The sequence below is a fragment of the Bufo bufo genome, chromosome 11, assembly GCF_905171765.1.
Source record: "Bufo bufo chromosome 11, aBufBuf1.1, whole genome shotgun sequence".
Classification (NCBI taxonomy): domain Eukaryota; kingdom Metazoa; phylum Chordata; class Amphibia; order Anura; family Bufonidae; genus Bufo; species Bufo bufo.
Window position 1 is genome coordinate 90,595,698 of NC_053399.1, and position 24,246 is coordinate 90,619,943.

General features: G+C 41.6%; 1 protein-coding gene and 1 pseudogene across 1 annotated transcript; both read right to left on the reverse strand.

Moving 5' to 3' along the window:
* Window positions 1-5,693: 5,693 nt before the first annotated feature.
* Window positions 5,694-6,671, reverse strand: LOC120981539 (annotated as a pseudogene).
* A 3,552-nt stretch (window positions 6,672-10,223) lies between these two features.
* On the reverse strand, window positions 10,224-11,174 carry LOC120981540 (olfactory receptor 5B21-like). Its single transcript, XM_040411075.1, has one exon. The coding sequence runs from the start codon at window positions 11,172-11,174 to the stop codon at window positions 10,224-10,226; it is 951 nt and encodes a 316-aa protein (XP_040267009.1).
* Between the last annotated feature and the right edge of the window lie 13,072 nt (window positions 11,175-24,246).

Here is a 24,246-nt window from a genome sequence, read left to right on the forward strand (position 1 = left end):
GGTGTGTATTATTCCCTCATTATCCCAATTACAATGAGCAGATAAAATGTCCAGAGTTAATTTCAAGTGTGCTATTTGCATTTGGAATCTGTTGCTGTCAACTCTCAAGATGAGATCCAAAGAGCTGTCACTATCAGTGAAGCAAGCCATCATTAGGCTGAAAAAACAAAACAACCCCATCAGAGAGATGGCATAAACATTAGGCGTGGCCAAAACAACTGTTTGGAACATTCCTAAAAAGAAGGAACACACCGGTGAGCTCAGAAACCCCAATAGACCCGGAAGACCACGGAAAACAACTGTGGTGGATGACCAAAGAATTCTTTCCCTGGTGAAGAAAACACCTTTCACAACAGTTGGCCAGATCAAGAACACTCTCCAGGAGGTAGGTGTATGTGTGTCAAAGTCAACAATCAAGAGAAGACTTCACCAGAGTGAATACAGAGGGTTCACCACAAGATGTAAACCATTGGTGAGCCTAAAAAACAGGAAGGCCAGATTAGAGTTTGCCAAACAACATCTAAAAAAGCCTTCACAGTTCTGGAACAACATCCTATGGACAGATGAGACCAAGATCAACTTGTACCAGAGTGATGGGAAGAGAAGAGTATGGAGAAGGAAAGGAACTGCTCATGATCCTAAGCATACCACCTCATAAGTGAAGCATGGTGGTGGTAGTGTCATGGCGTGGGCACGTATGGCTGCCAATGGAACCGCTTCTCTTGTATTTATTGATGATGTGACTGCTGACAAAAGCAGCAGGATGAATTCTGAAGCGTTTCGGGAAATATTATCTGCTCATAGTCAGCCAAATGCTTCAGAACTCATTGGACGGCGCTTCACAGTGCAGATGGACAATGACCCAAAGCATACTGCAAAAGCAACCAAAGAGTTTTTTAAGGGAAAGAAGTGGAATGTTATGCAATGGCCAAGTCAATCACCTGACCTGAATCCGATTGAGCATGCATTTCACTTGCTGAAGACAAAACTGAAGGGAAAATGCCCCAAGAACAAGCAGGAACTGAAGACAGTTGCAGTAGAGGCCTGGCAGAGCATCACCAGGGATGAAACCCAGCATCTGGTGATATCTATGCGTTCCAGACTTCAGGCTGTAATTGACTGCAAAGGATTTGCAACCAAGTATTAAAAAGTGAAAGTTTGATTTATGATTATTATTCTGTCCCATTACTTTTGGTTCCTTAACAAGTGGGAGGCACATATGCAAACTGTTGTAATTCCTACACCATTCACCTTAGTTGGATGTAAATACCCTCAAATTAAAGCTGACAGTCTGCATTCAAAGCACATCTTGTTAGTTTCATTTCAAATCCATTGTGGTGGTGTATAGAGCCAAAAATGTTAGAATTGTGTCGATGTCCCAATATTTATGGACCTGACTGTATATAACAGTAGTTGGCGGGCTAGCAGTTACGACAAGCCGGCGGGCAACCATTGGGCAAGAGGATTATCCAGCGTCAACAACTTTTTACGTTAGAATATTTGGGCCACGGAAGCCTGCCTTTTGCCAGATGAATGCGATGACGGCACGGTGGAAGGTGGAGTGGAGGACAAATGGGAGGACAAGGAGAAGAGGCAGGACGTGGAGCGCCGGGAGTGTGGCTTTGTGGGTTTTGACGGCGTTGCTCCCACTGGGGTCGGTGATGGGAGGCCAGGTGCCTTCTTAAGGCGGTAGTCCCTAGGTGAGTGTTGGGCTTACCGCGACTTATGCGTTGACAGCACAGGCTGCAGATAGCAACACTATTGTCAGCAGCTGACACGTTAAAAAAGTCCACACTGCGGAGCCATGTGCCGGCATCCTGGAAGCGCCAGATGTGACCGTGTATGGTGGATGGCTCGCGCCAGATACATTTGCAGTCTGCTTTTTGCCTCCTGTGCACTGCGAGTTTTGCCTGCTTCTCCTCCTTCTACCCCATATCTGATGCTCTGTCTGTAAGATGTAAACCATTGGTGAGCCTAAAAAACAGGAAGGCCAGATTAGAGTTTGCCAAACAACATCTAAAAAAGCCTTCACAGTTCTGGAACAACATCCTATGGACAGATGAGACCAAGATCAACTTGTACCAGAGTGATGGGAAGAGAAGAGTATGGAGAAGGAAAGGAACTGCTCATGATCCTAAGCATACCACCTCATCAATGAAGCATGGTGGTGGGTAGTGTCATGGTGTGGGCATGTATGGCTGCCAATGGAACTGGTTCTCTTGTATTTATTGATGATGTGACTGCTGACAAAAGCAGCAGGATGAATTCTGAAGTGTTTCGGGCAATATTATCTGCTCATATTCAGCCAAATGCTTCAGAACTCATTGGACGGCGCTTAACAGTGCAGATAGACAATGAGCCAAAGCATACTGCAAAAGCAACCAAAGAGTTTTTTAAGGGAAAGAAGTGGAATATTATGCAATGGCCAAGTCAATCACCTGACCTGAATCCGATTGAGCATGCATTTCACTTGCTGAAGACAAAACTGAAGGGAAAATGCCCCAAGAACAAGCAGGAACTGAAGACAGTTGCAGTAGAGGCCTGGCAGAGCATCACCAGGGATGAAACCCAGCGTCTGGTGATGTCTATGCGTTCCAGACTTCAGGCTGTAATTGACTGCAAAGGATTTGCAACCAAGTATTAAAAAGTGAAAGTTGGATTTATGATTATTATTCTGTCCCATTAGTGGGAGGCACATATGCAAACTGTTGTAATTCCTACACAGTTCACCTGATTTGGATGTAAATACCCTCAAATTAAAGCTGACAGTCTGCTGTTAAAGCACATCTTGTCTGTTTCATTTCAAATCCATTGTGGTGGTGTATAGAGCCAAAAATGTTAGAATTGTGTCGATGGCCCAATATTTATGGACCTGACTGTACATGGTTTCATCCCAAAAATATAGAGGTTAATTCGTCTGTGTTTGATTGTGTATGAGGTATGGAAATTAGATTGTCAGCTTCATTAGACACAGGTACTGATATGAGTGAATACATTCTGTGTACTGTGTTGAAGTTGGCACTTCTTATGTCTTTCATTGTCATAGACTAACACACCTTTGGCCCATCTGAGTAAATTATCCATAGGGCCAAAGCCAGGTATTCAGTTAATTAGAACAAGTGCAGACCCTGGAGCCTCTGGAAGATTCTCTGGTCCTCTGATGGGTCAAGATAACCCAAGATCTCCATTTTACCTTTCTTGTCACCTCTTTGACTTGTCTCCCAGAGTTCATACTATTTTTTTAAGGTCTCTGGTCAAATTGACGGGCATTTCTTTTGTTAGATTAAAACAATGCAATTTTTTTTCCAACTGTTTATCTCTGTTTTCTCAGCTTAATTTATCTTCATTTCTTTTGTCAAAATTATGGTGAACCTACCTGTGCACAGTCTGCATGCCATGGTTTGCAGCCCCTGTCCTGCTGGACAGAAACATAGCTGATCTTGTGGTCAGCTATGTTTCTGACCACAGCGCCGGACAGCACTGGAGTAAAGGTCCTTCTCTTGCACTTTAGCAGGAGCAGGTCAGATCCTCAGCTGTCATTGACAGCCAGGGACCCAAGGAGAAGCCAGAAGCAGTTTATTACCACTTCTGCCTTCACCTCAGGTACCTAGTTCTCAATGAGCGCTATCAGTGAATAGGCGGAGTTGCTATGCTCCTTTGGATTTCCCAGTTATGGATCATTCACATGTCAGTATTTTAGTAAGTGATTTGCATCAGTGATTGTGAACCAAAACCAGGATTGGAGCCTACACCTGTTCTGTGTTTAGAGCAGCACCTAGTTTTGGCTCAAAATCACTTATGGAAGGCATTACAATGGAAATAGTAAAAAAAAAAGTGTCAGTGTTCTCAAGACCTCTAATGATAGCTTGTGGGACATATTATGTATCAAAATATATAAAAAAAATAAGTAAAATTCGATTCCAAGTTTTACAGCGGTTTAACTCTTTAAAAATCAACTACCGAAAATTATTCAACAGTCTCACACGAAGAACTGACTTTGTCTCATCGGAGCCCATACATTTTAATGCTGTATGGAGACGGATTAATGCTCCATACAGCATTAATCCAAAGTTTTGAACGAAGCCACTTCGGATATAGCATCCGAAGCTTGCTTCGTTCAACACTAGTAGCAATCATTCCTCCCCATTCACTTTGCATAGCCAGTGTAATAGGCAGAGCATTTATCAACAATTTTTTTTATTGCCCCTTGAAATTGTGCAATGTGATATTGCAACCCTCACACCAAAAAAAGTTGTGCACCCCTGGCTAATAGCTAATGGATAAGATTTATTTCACGAACGTATCATCTAAAATATCATGCTAAGCTAAACATTATTATACCGTGGTTTTCACATTCTCCATTTTGTCACACAACTTAAAAGGATTGTCCACCATTTTGGACTTTTTTTTTATCATTTAACAGGAAAATGGATATCTGCAGACTTCCTGCCAGTAGCAGAATGGTTGAATATAGTGATAAGGTTAAAAGAATATGACGGGATAAGTTCCTATAATCAACTTCAAATCTAAAAAATAGACGAAAATTTGGAGTAATTGGGATTAAGATGTTTTCCAAGGGTTGGAGTACTTTTTCCCCTCTCCTGGCCAGTTTGGGATAAACAGATTGAGGTGAGTTTTGGGTACAAATGGTAAGAAGAATATTTCAAATTTTTAGATGTCCTTTTATATTGATTGTATCTTTTAAGGTTTCTAATAAAGATTAACAAAGACGTTCAACTCGTATACCAGTTGAAAAAAAATCATACTCACCTGCTCCCCATCATATAGTTCCGGTTCCCTGGGTCACTAGTTCCCTTCAGCAATCTTCCCTTCCCTATTCTATAAACTTCCACAAGGATGGGAAGGCGTGCACTGCTGTAGTTAGTGACTAGCATCAACGGTGATGTTTCCCCAAATGGCATGTCCCTGTTGAGTCACCACAGATTTTTTAGGTGTCTTTGAATTATTTTTTACTTTCAAGTTATTTGAGAAGAACATTTTCAAACTTCTACTTAAACTTGACAATAGTTTCCACCTATTAATAAGCATATAATTTAGAATTTCATTTGTAGAAATAGTAAAGAACTTTTACTATATTTACACACATTTATTTAAATCTTTATTTCGCACATTATTTTTTTCATTTTCCATTTGTTTTAGAATCAAAGTATACTATAAATATTTTAAATTATGGAAATTATTTGATGCAGGGATCAAAGTTAACATGTTTGTTCATTTTGATTTATGATGCATAGCTAAAAGGCAATCAAGGCGATTTTTTTATAACATTTGTAATTCACTTTTTTAATGTTCAAAAAGTTTTTGTAATTGTTGAAAGGATTTCTATTCATTATGGTGTTTTTCCTTTGTCTACCCTGAGGTAGGATTATAGAAAGCAACAAAATGGAGCAAATTCTCTGCTATGCTGGCTATGTTTGAACACTATATTTGACATATGCAGTGGCAATGAAGCATCTGAACAAAGGCAGAGAGGGATCAGTAACATGAATCACTTATCTTATCATTTATTTTTTTATTTTTATTTTTTTACACCATTCATAGCCTATTCAAATATTTTATCATCCCTTTAATCCACCAGTAATGAGACATTGAAAGTATCTAAGAAAATGTCAACCACATTGGTCCATAAAATCCATATACTTGATGGAAATCTCTACAAGTGGCTAAACCTTCTATAATTGCTTGATGTTTTCAGACCGCGTGTCTTGTATTAATGGTTTGAATGATTTCCTTGAAAGTCTAATTTTGATGGTGTTTTTAACATCCTTGTTTCTCATGCTGTAGATGATGGGATTCAACATTGGATTCACTGCTGTGTATAGAATAGACACAGTCTTGTCTATGTCAGGAGAGTGTGCAGAATGAGGTTTGAGGTACATGAAAATGATAATCCCAAGGTATAAAGACACAACAGTGAGATGGGAGGCACATGTAGAGAAAGCTTTATCTCTACTTTGTGAAGAATAGATTTTAAAGACTGTGGAGATAATTTGGATGTATGAAATTAATGTCAATAAGAAGGAACACAAGACAATAATCTGTGCTGCAATGTTCATGGCTATTTCATTTGGACGAGTATCTTTGCAGGAGAGTCGAAAGAATGGTGGCATCTCACAGAAGAAGTGGTTGACATGGTAGGATTTGCAAAACGGCAATTGAAAGGTGAGGGGCACATGAATGGTGGTAATACCAAAGCCCACACCCCATAAAATGGAAGCTAAACAAACACACATCTTCTTGTTAATAATTGTTTGGTAGTGCAGTGGTTTACAAATGGCTGCAAATCAATCATAGGCCATCGTGGCAAGAATGACACATTCTGTTGCTCCCAGTGCCAAATGGAAATACATTTGCAGTCCACATCCCACCAGAGAAATTCTTCTGTCTCTGGATAGAGTGTTTATAAGAATTTTAGGCACAATGGTGGAGGAGAAGCAGATGTCAATCATGGAGAGATTACTCAAGAAGAAGTACATGGGAGTGTGCAGCTTTGAGTTGGTCCTTACCAGAATGATCAATAGAACATTTCCTGACAGTGTTATATTATACATTATCAAGAACACAATAAAGCAGATGACCTGGAGATATGGCACATTGGACATGCCAAGGAGGATGAATCCTCTTGGAGTCGTCTGATTTGAGTCTTCCATTAGAAGTACTGCAGCTGGTGAATGGCAGCCAACATAAAAAATAATTAAAGGTTCTGATGGTTAATTTTTTGTGTATTCTAATTGAAGAGCTCCTATTTAGCATTGTTCAAAGCAGATGACCTTCATCACTATTGGTCTGGTCTTCAACCCTTAGAGGAACAACACAACCTGACTTAACCTTACTCAACTCAGTCTGGCTTTAATGTAATACTTTCTGTACTTTTATATAATAAAAACTGACATTTTATAAAGGTGCAATGCTCATCTTATCAGACCAACCTTTGTTGTAGGGTATCTACTATGAGATACACACACTTTAAGTATATCTGTTAATTCTCCTATTTGATAGCAACATATGATGAAAATGAGAGGCTGAGCGCTGGTATATATTGTTTTTATGATTTCATTTGGTATTTTCATGTATTAAGTTGTGTGAATGTCAACAGAACACACTAAGAAAGCCTGTGAGTCTTGCTTCCACACACATTCATAGAGAAAGCCTGTGAGTCCTGCTTTCCCCCACACTCATAGAGAAAGCCTGTGAGTCCTGTTTCCCAATCCTCTAATAAAGAAAGCCTGTGAGTCCTGCTTCCCCAGTCTCTCATAAAAAATAGTCTTTGAGTCCTGCTTAACTTATCCACCCACTTGAATTTCTCAATGGCTTTGGTTGGTTTGTGTCTCCTTTTATTATGCTACCGTTACAGCAAACTGTAAACTGACTCAAAAAGCCAAGTTACATTTCACTACATCTGTATTTTCGGACAAGTCTCAGTAACGGCGGTGGATACAGGGGAGATAAGTAGCAAATTCAGCTATGTTACATGTGTACAAGTGACATGAAAGTCTTTCTTAAACTAGACCTAAGCTGTGTTCTATTCCCAAACATTTAGTTACTTTATTTCTGTTTGTAAAATACTTACCTGAGGAAGATCATGTGTTTGGTTGCTGATTGACCACATCTGAAGATCTTCTGTTGACCGTTGAAATGGTATCTGCTCATTTTCTATTAGCACTGAGCAAACTTTGTACTGGTAATGCCTCTTCCTATATTCTATGCTGCCATGAACTGATAGTCCCTGGAGGGCACAAGTGAAGTAAAAGAAGTTGTAAAGTTCTTGGATTGCCCTGCTGATTTATTTCCCTGTAGACATCTAAGATGCTCATAGTTGATTCAAAGTTTTATTGTGTTTTCGATATATTTCAGAAATGTTACATAGTATATCATGTATTATAGTAAACATTTTATATTCTTTTACATTTTTCATTGCCGTCCCAATTTTAGTGTAAGTCTAAATGTCAGAATCATTGTGGGCTTATAATAATGTATTTGTGTTTTATTATAAAAACATTTTTTTTCTTTTTTTTTTAGAACTTTTTAATTTTGTAGCATCTGTCAGCAGATTTGTACCTATGAAACGGGCTCACCTTTTGCATGTGTGCTTGACAGTTGAAGATATCTGTGTTGGTCCCATGTTCATATGTGTCCACACTGCTAAGAAAAAAAGATGATGTGTTAATATATGCAGATGAGCCTCAAGGAGCAACGGGGGTGTTGCTGTTACACCTAGAGACACTGCTCTCTCTGCAACTGTCACACCCTCTGTACTTTGATTGACAGTGCCAAGCAGTGTAAAAGTGATCCCGCCTGTCCCTGTTAATTAAACTGAAGAGGACGTGGCAGTTACAGAGAGAGCAGAGCCTCTAGGTGTAATGACAACGCCCCCGTTGCTCCTGGAGGCTCATTTGCATGTATTAAAACATCATTTTTCTCAGCAATGCGGGCACATATGAACATGGGGCCAACACAGATGTCTTCAGCTGCCAAGCGCACATGTAACAGGTCAGCCAGTTTTATAAGTACAGGCAGAGATCGCAATAACACCTGTAGAAGCGTCATAGATGCTTGTTCAGGCCATTATACACCCTGAAAAACAAAGCTCCTTACAGCAAGGAGTGCTGTAATTGGTCGGTTTGGGTGGGCTGCTGGACCATTTGGCACACTGGTCTGAAGCAGGGGCAAGCGATCTAACTACATGCACACACCATCTGTACAGGGCAGCTCTAGCAACAGGTGCTGTGAGTAGTAAAGTGTACATGTAAGTCATCAAATGTGACAGGTGCCAACGCCCCCAGCTGCCAAAACCCCACTCGTCAACACACCCCTTCCGTCCTCTTGACAGGTCCCATCCTACCTTCGTCCCTTTCCAAATCTGAATAATGCATGCCTGGACATGTCTAGAGAGCAGTTCACCATACCCCTTAATTTCAATATACAAATTGTGCACAAACAAAATGCAGTGTTTTAAAAAGTTTGAGCCGAAAAACAACGTACAGAAATACGATGCGATGTTACAACACATACATTTCAGGAGATGCAGCTCTTTTACATCACATATATAAATTCAATTTACCAATGAAAGTGAGGGACGACTAAAAAAAAACATCTTATCCACATTTGGAGGCTAAAGAAATTTGAAATAACCCCGCCTGGAATTGAAAGTCACCTGACCGCCCAGCAAACCACGTGGGACGCCACAACAGGTCCTGGAAGGTCAAAGCGGAAAGACCGCTATAACGAAAAGCCAGGAACGTGGGGAACTTCATATAGAGATCCGGCTCACAGGTCCTTGCAGCTCACAACAAGAGCATTGCACCGGAGGATTTTGGCGCACAAGCGGCCTAACATCAGGAGCGGTAAAGTACTCCGTTTATAGTACAAAATTGACTGTGAGATAAAGTGTGGAACTACCATTGATTTTTATATCAAATTGCGTGACATATAGTCACTGTACAAGTTGTGGATAACCATTATATTTGTCTTTGGACTATTGCTTTATCCATATCTGTCTTCGGATTACATTTGTCTTTGGACTACAACTGTTGGGAAGATCTACTAACAGTCACGGCTATAAGGGCCCTCAGGCACTCAGTGCGATTGAATTTTAGTTATTTCCAAGTGAATTTTATTACCCTAAGAGTTCTTATATATGCGCTATTTTAATGTATTGATTTGTATTGTTTTATGCAACATGTTGTCATCATTTTGAGTGAATATATATATATAAACCTTCTGACACTATCTAACTTGTCTGTATGATTGCCTAATATTGAGTGACGCCCAATTTTACTTAAACTTTTTTGCTATCTACCACTATTCCTGGGACTGCTTTGGATCTGTGGTCCTATCGCGGCTGGTGCATTCCGGATTGGTCAAGAGGTCTGTTTGTGCTGCTCTGCAACTTTCTTTTATGCCTGAGGAAGTGGTGATGATAAGTTCACTTAAAGAGTTCAAGTTGGGCCTAGATGTATTTCGGGAGTGTAATAATATTACAGTCTATATCTAGTAGAGAGGGGTCGTTTATCCAGGGAGTTATTTGATTTCCTGAATGGAGTCGGGAAGGAATTTTTTTTCTACTTAAGTGGGGAAAATTTACTTCTACCTCAGTTTTTTTTTTTGCTTTCCTCTGGATCAACTTGCAGGATAACAGGCCGAACTGGATGGACAAATGTATTTTTTCGGCCTTATAAACTATGTTACTATGTTACCATAACTTATATCAAAATGTTTTTAGACAAATTTGCTAGATTTTTGATATTCATTATACAGTTTTTTACTTCCTTATTTCTTATGCTGTAGATGATGGGATTCAACATCGGAGTGACCACTGTATAGAGAACAGATAGAGTGTTGTCTGTTTCCAGAGAGTGAGAAGATGGAGGTTGAAGATAGATGGACATGATGGTTCCATAATAGAGGGTGACAACAGTGAGGTGGGAGGTACATGTAGAAAAAACTGCATGTCTTCCATGTGAGGAACGGATTCTTACAATGGTGGAGATTATATAAACATAGGAAATCAATGTCAAGAGAAAAGAAAACAAAACAATGGTCCCGGCTGCTACATACATGGCTATCTCATTCAGCCAAGGATCTCTACAGGAAATTCGTAAGAAAGGGGGTACTTCACAAAACAAATGGTTGATATGATGAGTCCTGCAGAAGGGAAGTCTCCAGGTGATGCTCACTTGTATGGAAGAGTTTACAAAACCAACCATCCATGGTATTAAGGCTAAGATGATGTGAAACCGCATGTTCATAATACTGCTGTAATGCAGTGGTCTACAGATGGCCACAAACCTATCGTAAGCCATGACGGCAAGTAAAACGCATTCTGCTACCCCAAATACTAAATAGCAGAACATCTGGAAAACACAACCCCCCACTGAAATACTTTTGTCTGTGGAAAGAGTATTTTTGAGGATTACAGGAACTACTGTGGAGGAGAAACCAATGTCAATTAAAGAAAGATTACTGAGGAAGAAGTACATAGGGGTGTGTAACATTGGGCTGATCCTCACTGTAATGAGAAGAAGACAGTTTCCTGCCATTGTGATCATATACATCACCAAAAATAAAAGGAAACCTGGAACCTGAAGGTGAGGGACAGTAGATACTCCAAGCAGGAAGAACCAACTAGAAAGTGTCTGGTTGGAGTTCTCCATAAGAATATACAGAAACCTGAAGAAAGAACAAAGGTTACAGTTAGTAAATTACACCAATTGAATGTGGTAATACTACAAAGAAGGTTATTAACTGGCTTATTATATACAATGCATTCTGAAAGTCTTCAGGCCCTTTTATTCTTTCACATTTACAAGATGATCAAGTTTTTCCCCATGAATTTGCACTCAGTACCCCAAAATAAGAATGCAAAAATAATTTTACAAATTTTTACAAATGTATTAAAAGGAAAAACTACAATTTGGCATGGACATAAATATTAAGACTAGAGATGAGCGAATTTTCGCTTATGAAATTAATTTGCGATTCGTTTACTGGTAAAAGCAGAATTGCATTATGGATTCCATTACCACGGACCATAACGCAATTCTATGAAGGAATGCATAACGGAATGCCTTTAAAGGCATTCCGTTATTCATTCCGTCATAATAGAAGTCTAAGGGCTGCATAACGGATCCGTCCTGTTTCCGTTATTAAAGAGAGGACTCCCCTGCATGAGTTTTTTTTTGTTGAAATGCTACTTTCTGTGTATAACTGGAAACATAATAAGGATGACCCCCAAACACCAAAGTCTATTCTCAAAAATAGATCCAAGAAATATAGAAAATCAAAAATGAATGTCAGCTTCAGTTCTACTGAGGCAGAAACTTCGGGCAGGCCGTAAACACAAATGATCCTACTCCAAGGTATCCCAAGAGAAAGACACGGTAATGCAGCAGTCTGACCAAAGACATAATGTGATCAACCTGCCATCTACTAGGCTTACTGAACAACAAATCAGTGTTCTATCCAATGGACTTTACTTTGTCCCTGATAATCATTTTGATTTTTATTCTACTTTACTTGATATAAATAAATTACTACGTGCAATTACCGTGAAAAAACATTTTTTCCAGGAGGAGTATGCCACTGATAAACAGCGTAATGAAGATGTTGATGTACCAACATATTTTGTGGATTGTCCTTTCATGAACAATTAGCAATTAAACATCCTAATGATTTAAGTGAGGAATCTATACCTAAAATTAGTGAAACTATGGTGACAACTATTAATATCACCAATCCTGTTTTTTATCCGGTACAGTCAAGAACCAACTCCATTGATAAGTTCTGAAATATCACGGAAAGGGAACTTAGATCATTACAGCAAAATACAATAAAGAAAAAAATTACTATGACCGCTGCCCAAACTTTGGCACTTAAAGAACTCCAAAATTACAAAGACATCATAATTTGCAATTCTGATAAGCGAGGCGCCGTAGTGGTCATAAATTGTAAGGATTATAAAGCAGCTATCAATAACATTTTACAGGACACTGGTACCTGAAGGAAATTAATTAAAGACCCCACCCCAAAATTTGTCAGGGCCCTTGATTATATTCTAGACGAAGGTCTCAGATTGGGTGTCTTAAGTGATAATGAAAAAGATTACCTGAAATGTATGTATCATGTATGGCTTACCTAAGATACATAAGCAGGATAGCCAGAATTAGGCCTCTGCTTGCGGATGCTTGCGATTTTCACGCAGCCCCATTGACTTCTATGGGGCCTGCGTTGCGTGAAAAACGCAGAATATAGAACATGCGATTTTCACGCAACGCACAAGTGATGCGTGAAAATCACCGCTCGTGTGCACAGTCCCATAGAAATGAATGGGTCCGGATTCAGTGCGGGTGCAATGCGTTCAACTCAGCAGGGGGATACCATGATCCAAATATGGTGTAGTGGTAAGCGTCTTCATCTCCCTAAACAGGGAGACCTTTCTCTGCCCTGTCCTCTGATGTTGGTGGTGGAAGGGGGGATTTAAACCTTTCTCTGTTCCTGCCCCTACAGAGGATATGGAAACCCCTGTTACAGATAGACCTATTGTCTCCTGTTCTGGATCCATTTTTGAAAGACTTTGTGACTGGGTGGATAATCTACAACCTCTGGCCACCCGAATCCCAGTATATTTGAAGGACAGCAAAGATGTACTAAACAACTAGAGATGTCACGAACATAAAATGTTTGCGAACTGGGCCCAGTGTTAAAACATCCAGTGTGTGTATACGATCAGGTATGATGTCGTATCGATCAGGTAGTGTAAGGGTTACGCCCGCTTCACAGTGACAGACTAAACTCTGACAGAACGCAAAGAGTTGTCAATAGTTGACACACTCATGACATAAATTTTATTCCTCTATGCGTCAATCTTGGTGAAGTGATGACTGTGCTTGTGCGCAGATTCGGGAGATTGCAGGCGATGGCGGTTTTTCAAAGCCTATGGTCGTGCTGACGTAGTTCAGTGACAGTTAGGTGACCCAGAAAACAATGATTCTGCAGTGTGGGCCCATTGTTGGCCGATCGCTTTTGGTCTGTTCACAATGAAACAACGACCTTATCATCTGGGGTGTGCCAACATTGCCAACACACTCATAGAGGTGATCGCTTCATTGATACGCAAGCCCCTTCACCACAACAAGGTAACGATCACGAAGGGGAATTGACACATGTATGTGCCTTTTTTTTTTTTTTTTGCAGCACCAGAGGCCAGAAAAATTAGGCATGTACACATGCCTGAAAAAATAGGTATTGTTGCAGCCGCTGCTGTTGATGTTTTCCAGGTAGAAAGTGTACTGAAACATTGCGGCTTGAACCCTAGTTGGTGGCGAAGAAGTCACGCAAGTCATTCGGCATGCAGAGATTAAATACAGCAGCGTGTGGACCATTTTATAGTCCAAGGCATCTCATCAGGCCTTTTTTAGTCAAATGCATCCCCCACTGTCAGTCCCTTTGGGATCCATGCCTCATTCATCTTAATAAAGGTGAGGTAATCTAGAATTTTTTGACCTAGGCGACTTTTCTTCTCAGTGACAATACCTCCTGCTGCGCTGAAGGTCCTTTCTGACAGGACACTTGAAGCGGGGCAGGCCAGAAGTTCTATCGCAAATTGGGATAGCTCAGGCCACAGGTCAAGCCTGCACACCCAGTAGTCAAGGGGTTCATCGCTCCTCAGAGTGTCGATATCTGCAGTTAAGGTGAGGTAGTCTGCTACCTGTCGGTCGAGTCGTTCTCTGAGGGTGACCCCGAAGGGCTGTGGCGATGCGTAGGACTTCAAAAGCTCTGCATGTCCTCCATCAACAACACGTCTGTAAAGCGTCCTGTCCTTGCCGGCGTGGTCGTGGTAGGAGGAGGATTACTTTCACCTCTTCCCCTGTTAGATTCCCATTGTGCTGTGACATCACCCTTATAAGCTGTGTAAAGCATACTTTTTAACTTGTTTTGGAACTGCTGCATCATTTCCGACTTCCGGTAATTCGGTAACATTTCAGCCACTTTCTGCTTATACCGGGGGTCTAGTAGCGTGGCCACCCAGTACAGGTCGTTCTACTTCAGCCTTTTTATACGAGGGTCCCTAAACAGGCATGACAGCATGAAAGACCCCATTTGCACAAGGTTCGATGCCGAGCTACTCATGTCCTGTTCCTCATCCTCACTGATCTCATTGAAGGTCTGTTCTTCCCCCCAGCCACGTACAACACCACGGGTCCCAGATAGCTCCCAACGAGCACCCTGGGATGCCTGCTGTGGTTGGTCTTCCTCCTCCTCAAAGCCACATTCCTCCTCTGACTCCTCTTCCTCAGACTCCTCTTCCAGCGTTGCCGCAGGTCCAGCAAGCGATGATGATAAGGCTTTTTCTGGTGGTGATGGTGACCACAACTCTTCCTCTTCCTCTTCACGCTCATCTACGGCCTGATCCAGCACTCTTCGCAGGGCACACTCCAGGAAGAAAACAAATGGGATGAGGTCGCTGATAGTGCCTTCGGTGCGACTGACTAGGTTTGTCACCTCCTCAAAGGACGCATGAGCCTACAGGCATTGCGCATGAGCGTCCAGTAACGTGGCAAAAAAATACCCAGCTCCGCAGAGGCTGTCCTAGCACCCCGGTCATACAAATACTCGTTGACAGCTTTTTCTTGTTGGAGCAGGTGGTCGAACATTAGGAGTGTTGAATTCCAACGTATCGTGCTGTTGCAAATAAAGCGCCTCACTGGCATGTTGTTTCGCCGCTGAATATCGGAAAAGTGCGCCATGGCCGTGTAGGAACGCCTGAAATGGCCACACACCTTCCTGGCCTGCTTGAGGACGTCCTGTAAGCCTGGGTACTTATAGACAAAGCGTTGTACGATCAGATTCAACACATGTGCCATCTTGCCCAAATTCAATGCCGCCAACAAATTGCTTCCGTTGTCACACACCACTTTGCCGATCTTCAGTTGGTGCGGGGTCAGCCACTGATCCACCTGTGCGTTCAGGGCGGACAGGAGTGCTGGTCCCGTGTGACTCTCTGCTTTCAGGCAAGTCAACCCCAAGACGGCGTGACACTGTCGTATCCGGGATGTGGAATAGCCCCTGGGGGGGTGCAGTTATTGTGGAGCAAGACGCAGCAGCAGAAGAGGACTCAGCCGAGGAGGTTAGAGAAGAGGATGGAGTAGGAGGAGTAGAGTAGGTGGCAGCAGGCCTGCCTGCAAGTCGTGGCGGTGTCACCAACTCCGCTGCAGAGCCACGCATTCCATGCTTGGCAGCCGTCAGCAGGTTTACCCAATGCGCAGTGTACATGATATACCTGCCCTGACCGTGCTTTGCAGACCAACCCTTTCAATGGCTTTAACCTGAAAGGTCTGTGTGTTGCCTTGATGGCTGTTCACATAAAGTGCGGCTGCACCTGAAGGTTTTTCAGTTGAGGATTTTTGATACTATTGAGGTGTTCAGCAATGCGATTTTTAAGGCTGTGGGTGGTGCACCCAACATACTGGATCCTGCATTCAATACATTCAATAACATAAATAATATAGTTGGTGTTGCAATTAATAAAAGTATTGATATTATGACAATAGTTATTTGCTGTGGAGGTCACAGACTTACAAGGTTTGATGGATTTACATATATTACATCTGTTATGACCACATTTATACAGGCCTTTGCATGTGAGCCAGTGTTGTGCATTTCTGCCAATGTGACTGTTTGGAGACATATACATGGAAGGAGCTAAAGTATTACCTAGTGTGATACCCCGTTTTGTTATTTAGATATTCAATAGAGGCTGGCACGGACGCCACAGTGCCCCTCTAAACAAGGTGCATGGCATCAATATAATGTCCGTACCAGCCTATATGAGATAAATAAGGATTATGTTTGGAAAAAATGTGACATTCTTCAAACCATACTACAAGAAAATTTAGACTAGCACATTCATAATCATAATCACAGGTACATATCCAACTAGCAAACATGGTTGATAAAAAAAATGGCTGCACAACATTTCACATGCAAACAATAGAATTGAGAAATGGGGATCATTCTAGATTAAAGTGGTATTATATCTACTATAAATGAAAAAAATAGAAGCTCTTTATGCACATTTTTGATCAAACGTGTGTTGGGCCCATCTACCAGGCGTCAAGGTGGCTTCCGCAGATGGGTAGCTAACACTAATATACCGCCTCAAACCATGCCATAAAAATAATGTCGAGAGTAGGGGAGAACCTCGCCCCCATTGGGCAACCTTTAACGTGTAAGAAAAATTATCAAAAGAAAAATAATTCCTAGATAATAAAAAAACGATAACATCAATGATATATTCTTTTAATTCAGCTGAATAGTCAGTGTATTTATTTAAATGGAAAGTCAAGGCTATCAGGGCTCCTGCGTGTGGTATAGAAGGATACAGCACTTGAATGTCGCAGGTAATTTTTCCTCTGTAATATAATTGCAGTTGCCTGCCAGTGAGTGTCAGGCCCACTGACTGTACTGTGCCCACTACTCATATCGGATGGCACAGCACCTTGCAGATAAAAAAGTAATTACATTGTTCCTCTGTAATATAATTGCAGTTGCCTGCCAGTGAGTGTCAGGCCCACAGACTGTACTGTGCCCACTGCCCACCACTCATATAGGGTGGCACAGTACCTTGCAGATAAAAAAGTTTTTAATTTTTTCTCTGTAATATAATTGAAGTTGCCTGCCAGTGTGTGTAAGGCCTACAGACTGTACTGTGCCCACTGCCCACCACTTATTTAGGGTGGCACAGTACCTTGCTGTTAAAAAATTAATTTAACTTTTCCTCTGTAATATAATTGCAGTTGCCTGCCAGTGAGTGTCAGGCCCACAGACTGTACTGTGCCCACTGCCCACCACTCATATAGGGTGGCACAGTACCTTGCACGCATAGTACCACTAATCTAAAAAAAAAATGACAGGCAGAGGCAGGCCACCCCGCAGGGGCCGTCGTGGTGCTGTGATTTCCTTTGGCCCTAGAATAATGCCCAGTGTTCAGAGGCCACGTACCCTGAACTCGAAAAGTTCTGAGGACATAGTTGACTGGCTAACACAGGACACCCAATCTTCTACAGCTTCCGCTCGGAACCTTGACGCACCATCCTCCTCCAGCTCAGCTTCGGGCACCTCTCAAGTTACCACTCGCCCGCCCGCCGCCACCACCAACTCTAGCACCACAGCCGCTTCACTTGATCTGTCAGAGGAGTTATTTACACATCAGTTGGAAGACATGAGTGATGCGCAACTATTATTGCCAGAGGATGTAGATAACAGGGATATGTCTCAGTCAGGCAGCATTACACACATGGACGTACGGTGTGATGATGATGATGTTGTACCCGCTGCTGCTTCCTTTGCTGAGTTGTCAGATACAAGTGAAGCGGTTTATGATGACGATGTGTCCGTGGATGTCACGTGGGTGCCCGCTGGAAGAGAAGAAGAACAGGGGGAAAGTTCAGAAGGGGAGACAGAGAGGAGGAGGAGACGAGTTGGAAGCAGGGGGAGGTCGTCGCAAGGAGCTAGTGGCACAGTCAGACAGCATGTATCGGCACTCGGGGTCAGCCAGACAGCACTCCAATCAACGCATGCTGTTGCCACCACCAGAATGCCGTCATTGCAAAGCTCAGCAGTGTGGAATTTTTTGTGTGTGTCTGCCTCTGACAACAGCGATGCCATTTGCAACCTTTGCCAAAAGAAACTGAGTCGTGGGAAGTCCAACACCCACCTAGGTACAACTGCTTTGCGAAGGCACATGATCTCACATCACAAACGCCTATGGGATCAACACATGAGTACAAGCAGCACACAAACTCAAAGCCACCATCCTCCTCCTGGTCCAGCATCTTCAGCCACGTCAACCACTGCTGTCCTCCTTGCCCCCTCTCAACCACCCGCCACTCCGCCTCTCACCTTCGGCAGTTCCTGCTCATCTGCCGACAGTCAGGTGTCTGTCAAGGAAATGTTTGAGCGTAAGAAGCCAATGTCACAGAGTCACCCCCTTGCCCAGCGTCTGACAGCTGGCTTGTCGGAACTCTTGGCCCGCCAGCTTTTACCATACAAGCTGGTGGAGTCTGAGGCATTCAAAAAATTTTAGCTTTTGGGACACCGCAGTGGAAGGTACCCGGCCGAATTTTTTTTTCACAAAAGGCAATCCCCAACCTGTACTCTATTGTGCAAAAGGAAGTAATGGCATGTCTGGCACACAGTGTTGGGGCAAGGGTCCATCTGACCACTGATACCTAGATCGATTTGCCACACCTATATTGATAACCTTATTCACACTGCATTTTGCCTTCTTGCTAAATGCATGTTTTGCAATATGCGTCAGGACTGGGCTTGATATATGATATTACTCTTTTATTAAGATATTTCCAGTCCAGCTCCTATTCCATCCAGTCCAGATTTTCTGTGTTATTGCTTTTTCAGCATGCCTGTTAGTACATACATTTTTATCATTTTCTATGTCTTGTATGCTATAAGAAAGGGCTTGTATGCCCAAAACACGTAAGCGATAGTGGTTTTAATATCTTTCTACTATGTTGTGAGTTAATAAAGGAATTCATTTTTATTTCGGTGCCGGATCTATCCACGTTTTTCCTGTGTGATATATTCAGCTGATTGGACATGATTTCAAAAGATACAACTCTGTCTGTATAAGGTCTCACACCTAAGAGTACTTTCACACTAGCGTTATTCTTTTCCGGCATTCAGCTCCGTCCTAGGGGCTCTATACCGGAAAATAACTATTCAGTTTTATCCTAATGCATACTGAATGGAGAGTAATCCGTACAGGATGCATCAGGATGTCTTCAGTTCAGTCTTTTTGCCTTTTCAGGAAAGAGATAATATCGCAGCATGCTGCGGTTTTACTTCCGTCCAGAATTCCCGAACACTTGCCGGAATGCCGGATCCGGCATTTTTTCCCATTGAAATGCATTAATGCCGGATCCGACCCCGAGTGTTCTGGCAAAACGAATCCAGCATTGCGGTCTGTGCATGCTCAGGCCGCAAAAAATGTGAAAAAAAATAAATGCCGGGTCTGTTTTTCCGGATGACACCTGAGAGACGGATCCGGCATTTCATTGTATTTGTCATACGGATCAGGATCCTGATCCATCTGACAAATGCCATCAGTTTGCATACGTTTTGACTGATCCTGCAGGCAGTTCCGGCGACAGAACTGCCTGCGGAATCCTTTGACGCAAGTGTGAAAGTACCCTAACAGTGCATATCAGAGCAAAAATCAAGCAATGCAGAGTAAAGAACTGCCCATAGAAAGAATTATGTGGAGACACAGATCTGGAGAAGAGTACAAAAATGTGTGCTGTATTGAAAAGTCCCCAAGAGGACAGTGGCCTCCATGATTCTTAAATTGAAGACTTTTGGAACAACCAGGAATCTTTCTAGAGCTTGCAGCCCCACCAAATTAAGTAATTAGGAGAGAAGGGGCCTGGTGGAGAGGTGACCAAGAACCCAATGGTCACTATGGCTAAGTAACAAAGATTCTGTGTGCAGTTGAGAAACTTCCTAAAAGTCAACCATCACCGCAGTACTCCAACAATCTGAGCTTTATGACAGAGCGGCCAGAAAGAAGCTTCTCAGTAAGACACATGGAAGCCTGCCTGGAGTTTGGAAAAAAGCACCTAAACCAAGCACTGCTTATCACCTGCCCAATACCATCCATACAGTGAAGCATGGTGGTGGCAGAATCATGCTGTGGGGCAGAGAGACTGCTCTGTTCAGGTTTCCCTCAATCCTGACCAAAGTACAGAGATATGCTTAATGAAAACCTGATCCAGAGTGCTTTGACACTCAGACTGGGCCAAATGTTCTCCTACCAAGACAATGACCCTAAGCACACAGACAAGACAACAGGAGTGTCTTAGTGACAACTCTGTGAATTTCCTTGAGTGGTTCAGCCAGAGCCCTGACTTGAACCCAATCGAACATCTCTGGAGAGGCTTGGAAATGGCTGTCCACCGATGGTCACCATCCAACCTGATAGAGCTTGAGAGGATTTTGTAGCTTCATACCCAAGAAGACTAGAGATTGCAATCACTGCCAAAGGGGCTTCAACTAAGTCCTGAGTAAAGGGTCTGAATACTTATCTCAGTATAAGATGTTAGTTTTTCCTTTTCAATAAATTGGGAAAGATTTTTAACATTCAGTTTTCCTTTTTATCATTATGGGGTATTGAGTGCACATTGATGGGGAAATACATTATTTTCTTTTTATTTTAGCACAAGGACACAAGATAACAAAATGAAAAAAAGTAAAAGGCTTTCTGAATGCACTGTAAAACTGGGTTCATATTCTAATGAATATTAAAGGTTAAATAGGGGGATGTAAAAGGTTGTGTCATAAGTGTGGAAAGAAGAATGCAAATATGGTGTATGGTTTATGGAAATGCAATAAATTGTTTAGTTTTTGGAAGTAAGGTGGATAGTAAAAATGTTCATGGATGGAGAGATAGGAGTGTATACTTCATTATTTCTACCTCATTATGAAGAATAGAGATTAGCAGAATAATCCACCCTACAACAGTGAATTTCTAAATAATTTAATATGCCTAATGTTTGTTGAGATCTAGGTAGGGGGTGATCTGAGGCAAAGTAGGAAACAACTGGGAGATTGGCGAAACATAGTATCTCTCATTTTTGGAAGCCGGGAAATATATGAGCTGAAACAAATATTCATATATGAAAGCACTGCATAATGAATGTCTTTGATAGCAAAATTGTGCCCAGGGCCAGAAGAACAGAGAAAAGAGGGTGGGTGGTTGGTTGGTTGGGAGAGAAGGGTTATTCAAGATATGGTTTTGCTTGTATTCTGTTCATTTCAATTTTCCATTTTTAATCATTCATGTGGATTAAAACTCTTAATAAAAGGGATATTTTTTTAAATTGAGACCTGGGAATAAGTTTCTGCCAGACACCTCTGAAATCTAATACGTCTATTCCTTTTGTTCCTCTAAAACCCAGTATCTGTGGAAGGCTCCCATATAAACTAGAGCATCAGCCAAGTCTTCTAAAATAGGTACCGTCAGCCATATGGTCATACTTAATGGTCATCTGAGTTCTCACAATGCAAAGTTCAAGTCAAGTGGAAATCTCAAAAAAATAAAAATAAAACTCAGTTATGGTGACACCTGGTGGTGCATAAAACTCCTCAGGATAAGGGCTCATTCACACGACGTGGTTTCTGAGGCGCATTTTTTGTGGCTCGGGTGTGGACCCGTTCACTTCAAAGGGGCCGGAAAAGATGCGGACAGCACTTTGTGTGCTGTCGACATCTGTTGCACCGTTCCGTGGCCCCGCAAAATTTTTAAGTCATGTCCTATTCTTGTCCGTTTGGCGGACAAGAATAGGCATTTCTATAATGGGCCGTCCCTTCCATTCCGCAAATTGCAGAAGGCACACGGGTGGCATCTGTGTTTTGCGAATCTGCAATTTGCGGACCGTAAAGCAAGGCACGATCATGTGAACAAGCCCTAACAATGCTATATTACTGTGGTCATGTTAATGGATCCTACAAGGAAGCAGCAAATACTGTACAGCAGAAAGTGTCCCTAAAGAAGCCCACCAACCATCCAGGAAATGAGTGGCAGTGGCCCTAAGTTCTACTGATTTTTTTAAGCTCTTAATGTTTTACTCAGTACCGTGCATTCTTCAAGAGACATTAACATGCATGTTCAAGTTTGGTGGGGTCTCCTAACAAAACACTCGTTGTTCCAATTACATCAGGTCATTATGAAAATTTCCCTTTTAACTTTGTATTATATTTTCATTATTAGGAAACCCAAAATAGTGCTGTCAGAACTGACCCCCCAAGAACTACATCAACATTCACAGTCATAATGATAATAGTATAATATAAAGTCAAAGTCAGAAATTGCTTAATCCCTTGAGGTGGAGATTAAGCATTTTGCAAAAGCTTTATTTTTACCTACCTTAAGAGCTCAAATTAATAATAATGATAGATCCTAAATTGAAAAAAAAAATATTTTGGAAAGTTTTCTATTTTTTTTTTTTTAAAGAATTGATTCAATGAAGTTTATATTTCTTATATGTCTGCTTCTGTCTCTGTTGATAGAGTGGAGTGGATTGAGACATTACTGTACTATTTATTAAGTCACTAACATTTTCATTCTTTATATAAGTGAATGGTTGTAGACATGATGCCATGTTAAAGCTCTCAGGGATTATTATAAGTCTCCTGGCACCCACTTGAAAGTTTAAACTACAGATATTTCTTGTAAGTTTTGACTCTAAGTTATTAAAAGTTGAAGCCAAAGTCAGATAATTTACAAAGTAAAACATTTTGTGGTGTGATGCGATCACGGTGAGAAAAGTTTATTGTATTAGTTCCTCACATATACTTTCAGGGCATATGGATGCCATTGAGGAGGATCTCCTGCTCTGTAGCCACCTCTTTGAGGCTAGTAGCTTTTGCCTTGCAGACTATGGCATTTGTTTGATTAATTTGATAGCAGTCAATTGAAGGAAAATTTGTGGATCTTCATTCTTAGAATGGGATTTCATTGGATGATATCTATATAGATCTTAAGGAAGAACTTGGTTCATGGAATGAGGATGACAGGAGAAGCAACCAGGCAGTTCTTAAACAAATTTTCTCTTTTTATTTCTAAGCCTCTCTCCAGATTATTTCTCCAGTGTCACAGAAAGACTCATTCAGGTAAAGCACCCAAAACAAAAAACTACTAATAGGCTAGTTTACCAGTTCTGATCTGGTCATGGGTTGACCAATATTCTTTGCTTTCTATCAGTGGTGACCAGTTCCAGCATCTGCTCTTGTGGAATCAACCTCGAAGGCAACAACTAAGTATGAGAGATCCTTTATTTCAGTGTTTTACAATGTCCATTTTTAAAAAAATCGCTTTTATTAGTTTTATTTAAAAAAGCATAAGTATAGACACCCTATGATAACTGGATATCCAAAACAAATAATAGGACAAGATGTTGCCCAGCTACCACCGTGAATTGGTGAGACAAAAAAAGATAAGTAGATAGATATGTAAGGATTTCCGTGGCATTAATGACCTTTAAATATAATGACCTTATATTTTACAAATGGACACGAGTGTCGCCAAAAACATCTCATCTCACCCAAGCATAACTTATCACAGGGGTCAGAGTCTGAGAGACAGACTGGTCCATAGCCACTACGTGCCCCCTTCTCCACCGGGAACGTGGCTTGATCGCCGTCCCATCGGCATGTTCAAATGCGGGACATGCAAAATCTGTCCTTTTATCACTACAGGTAAAACGATCACATGTTCGGCCACCCAAAAGGTATTTACAATCCGGGATTTTATCAATTGCAAAAGCAAAGGGGTAATTTATATCTGCCGTTGCCCCTGTCCCAAAGACTACATTGGAAAGACCCTTCGGGAATTAAGGAAAAGAGTGGGCGAGCATATAGGTGATATTAGAAACAACAGAATCACACCGGTGGCAAGTCATGTACATGAATGCCACTCAGGAGATCCTCGCTCACTCAGTTTTTCTGCATTGGAACTTGTACCCATGTCCCCGAGAAAGGGGGACTGGGATAACAAGGTTTTGCGCAGAGAAGCAGAATGGATCTACAGATGTCACTCACAAGCACCTGTGGGCCTTAATGAACGATTGACGTTTACTTGTTTTTTGTAGAGTTTATTTATACCTCAGGAATCTGTGAAAGTAGTTGGAGGGTTCGGAAATCTCCTTCGTCCGA